A 2,651-nucleotide genomic window follows, 5' to 3' on the forward strand; every position below is an offset into this window, starting at 1 on the left:
ATATATGCTAAGATGGCACTAGATTTATATTTGACTCAGTGGTATTGGTCTTCTCATTCAACTATTTGATGGTAGGTTGATCCTCCAGTAAGTAGTTTGAAGGTGATTCATATCTGACTTGTTTGTAATGATGCCATCAGTCAGCACATGCTGTTGATGGACTACAGCAGCAACAGTCAATTATAACGAGTAATAGCAGCTACAAAAGCTTGTTCTTCGTCACCACTCATCAGTCCAATGCACAGTTGAATGCATCGTATTTTAAACAGGACTCTAAACTTGGCTTTATGAGCACTTGTGACCCGCTGAACGAAGGTCTGTTTGTGCCGTCGCTCTTTGTTCTAATTGCCACTTTGGCACAATGCCAACCTGCTCTTCAATCAGTTTCCTCTGAACTAGAAACGTCCTCGGCAGCTGTTTTGTTTCTTGTTGTTCTCACAAGCCCACCAGTGGGAAAACGTGACAGAACATGACAAATGATTAACGTAAGACAATTGTAAATCACCGTTTTGATGAAATTGTCAGAATATTTGACGTACGATGACAGAAAAACAACAAAGAACAGTTTGTTTTTTTAACTCTTGTGTTATAGACAAACCCTCATTGCCAACATGCTGATGTGCATCTGGCGTTTGTGGACGTCAGGCGCGTGTTTGTGGTGACTGTGGACATCTAACAATGAGCCCGAAAATGCTGCAGGATTGTTTTGTTATTGAAGTCTCAAAGGAAATGTTGCTTTCAGAGTAAAAAAGGCAGACTTTTGCTTTCAGGTAGTTCTTAGTAGACCCCCATTTCTACTGTAGGTGGAAAACGTACACTTTAGAATACAACAATGTAATGTTTACCTTTGGAAAGTTGCAGGGACTGTTGATTAGGAAGCGAGATCATTGTCTTCACCCTGTCAGCTGAAGAAAGGCGACATCGTTCCTTCTTTACTCAGTCGTATAGTAACATAATATCAGTTACCTTTTGATTGGTCAATGTGAGTATGTGCTTCTTCTTTGGAAATATTGCTTTAAAGTAAAGTGATGCTAAAAAGTGTTCATGATTTAATTTAAATTAAGGACGGTCCATAGAAGTTTATCATTTGTCAGACGTCAGTTTGCAATATTAGCAAAGTCGTGTTTCTTATTTAATACTTTAATCTACAAATGAAGTCCATGGTACAAGATTTGTCTTTTTAAAGGTCAGAAAATAATGCCAGTTTTCCAGAAGCCTTTTGTCCGACGAACCGTCTAAATCCCAAAATATTTAATTGACGATGATACCAATAAAAAATAACAGAAAATCATAGAAGTCAAAACCAGAGAATATACCAAGCAAAAATCCCAATCTATTATGTACATAAACTGTAATTGCACTATTGGTTTTGCACAAACATTTGGTTAGAGTGACATACGTTTCCCTCCCGAGATCTAAATAGTTTGATCGTGTCTTAGCTTGCCAAGTTTTCTGCCAATTGATTATTATTATTATATATATATATATATATTAGTTATTTGTCCGATCCTAATAGAAATAAAACCCTGACATGGCTCCCAGGTTTCTTTGAAAACCCTGAACGTTTGTGAATTTGAAAGGGGAAGATGAAGGCCTTGAAAGTATAGACTTAAAATAGACATGAATAGACATGAATCATTGAATTATCAAGTGCTTGAATTAATGTTTTGTCAAGAATAGAAAAGAAGTCTCGCTTTTTGGGCTTAGAAAGTCCTTGAAAAGTTCTTGAATGTGAATGTGAATTTTCTAGTGATGCCAGATTGAAGCTGCAACACAGCACACAGTGAATAATGTGACACAACCCCATCAACTGAATCTAGTCTGTGAGACGACTGAAATGTAAACACGGTGCGAGTCATCGGTACTGTATGCTTGCCATGGTGATAAACAAGGTGAAGCATCGTATTGGACGAAAGAGTTCCGTGTAATCTGACCTCACTCTCCTCTAGTTTGACCGTCACACAGTTTGAAATGACATGAATGCTCAGTAATGAAAGCAGGTATTAAGAATATTGAAACTTGGGCACAGTAATGGGTTTATTCATCACTGTCGAAGCGTGGCTGGCTGGTTTCCTTTTGAAAATGTGATTTACATTCCCAATTATTTTCAAATGAGAAAATGGACTCTTTGCTAAGTGAGCGTCAAGGTATTGAAACGTATTTGTAAAGCCTCACTGTGCTCATCATTAGCATCACAAGAGGTCATATTTTTGTAACAATAAACCATTATTTTTCCTTTGCACCTTCCACCAGCATGGAGATTATCTTCTTTGTATCTTTAAGAACCAAACTCAGAGTTCTCAGAATAAAACCACAATTCTGAGAAATCTTAAATTGAATCTCCTGCAGAGATGCATATCTAAGAGTCGCATTGTGTTTTGTTTTTTCCCGTTCCTAGCTGTCTGGGATTTTTCCCCTTGGCCTTACACGAGGAACAGAAGGAGCCAGTGGAGCGAGTTCACTTGCTTTTGTCTTCTCTCCCTCCCTGCTCTCCCCCTCTCTTCACCCTCCTGCCTCTCTGAATGACTAAAGCCATGTCCATCGTGTCTACAAGCACAGGTACAGCCAGACACATGCTCAAGCTACGTGTTCATTCTCTCTGATTGTGTGTGTGTGTGTGTGTGTGTGTGTGTGTGTGTGTGTGTGTGTGT

The 2,651-nt window shown here is 38.7% G+C and overlaps 1 protein-coding gene across 1 annotated transcript in view; it reads left to right on the plus strand.

Annotated features, from left to right (window-relative positions):
* Positions 1 to 2,651, plus strand: part of LOC116381372 (MAGUK p55 subfamily member 3-like) — a 14,947-nt gene that overhangs the window by 3,815 nt on the left and 8,481 nt on the right. Inside the window, exon 2 of the mRNA XM_031843479.1 lies at positions 2,399 to 2,559. Within this exon, the coding sequence (XP_031699339.1) occupies positions 2,523 to 2,559 (37 nt within the window). The 5' untranslated portion in view covers positions 2,399 to 2,522. The remainder of the gene's footprint in view (positions 1 to 2,398; positions 2,560 to 2,651) is intronic.

This window comes from Anarrhichthys ocellatus, unplaced genomic scaffold (assembly GCF_004355925.1).
Source record: "Anarrhichthys ocellatus isolate YVR2014 unplaced genomic scaffold, GSC_Weel_1.0 scaffold4, whole genome shotgun sequence".
In the NCBI taxonomy this organism is placed as follows: Eukaryota; Metazoa; Chordata; class Actinopteri; order Perciformes; family Anarhichadidae; genus Anarrhichthys; species Anarrhichthys ocellatus.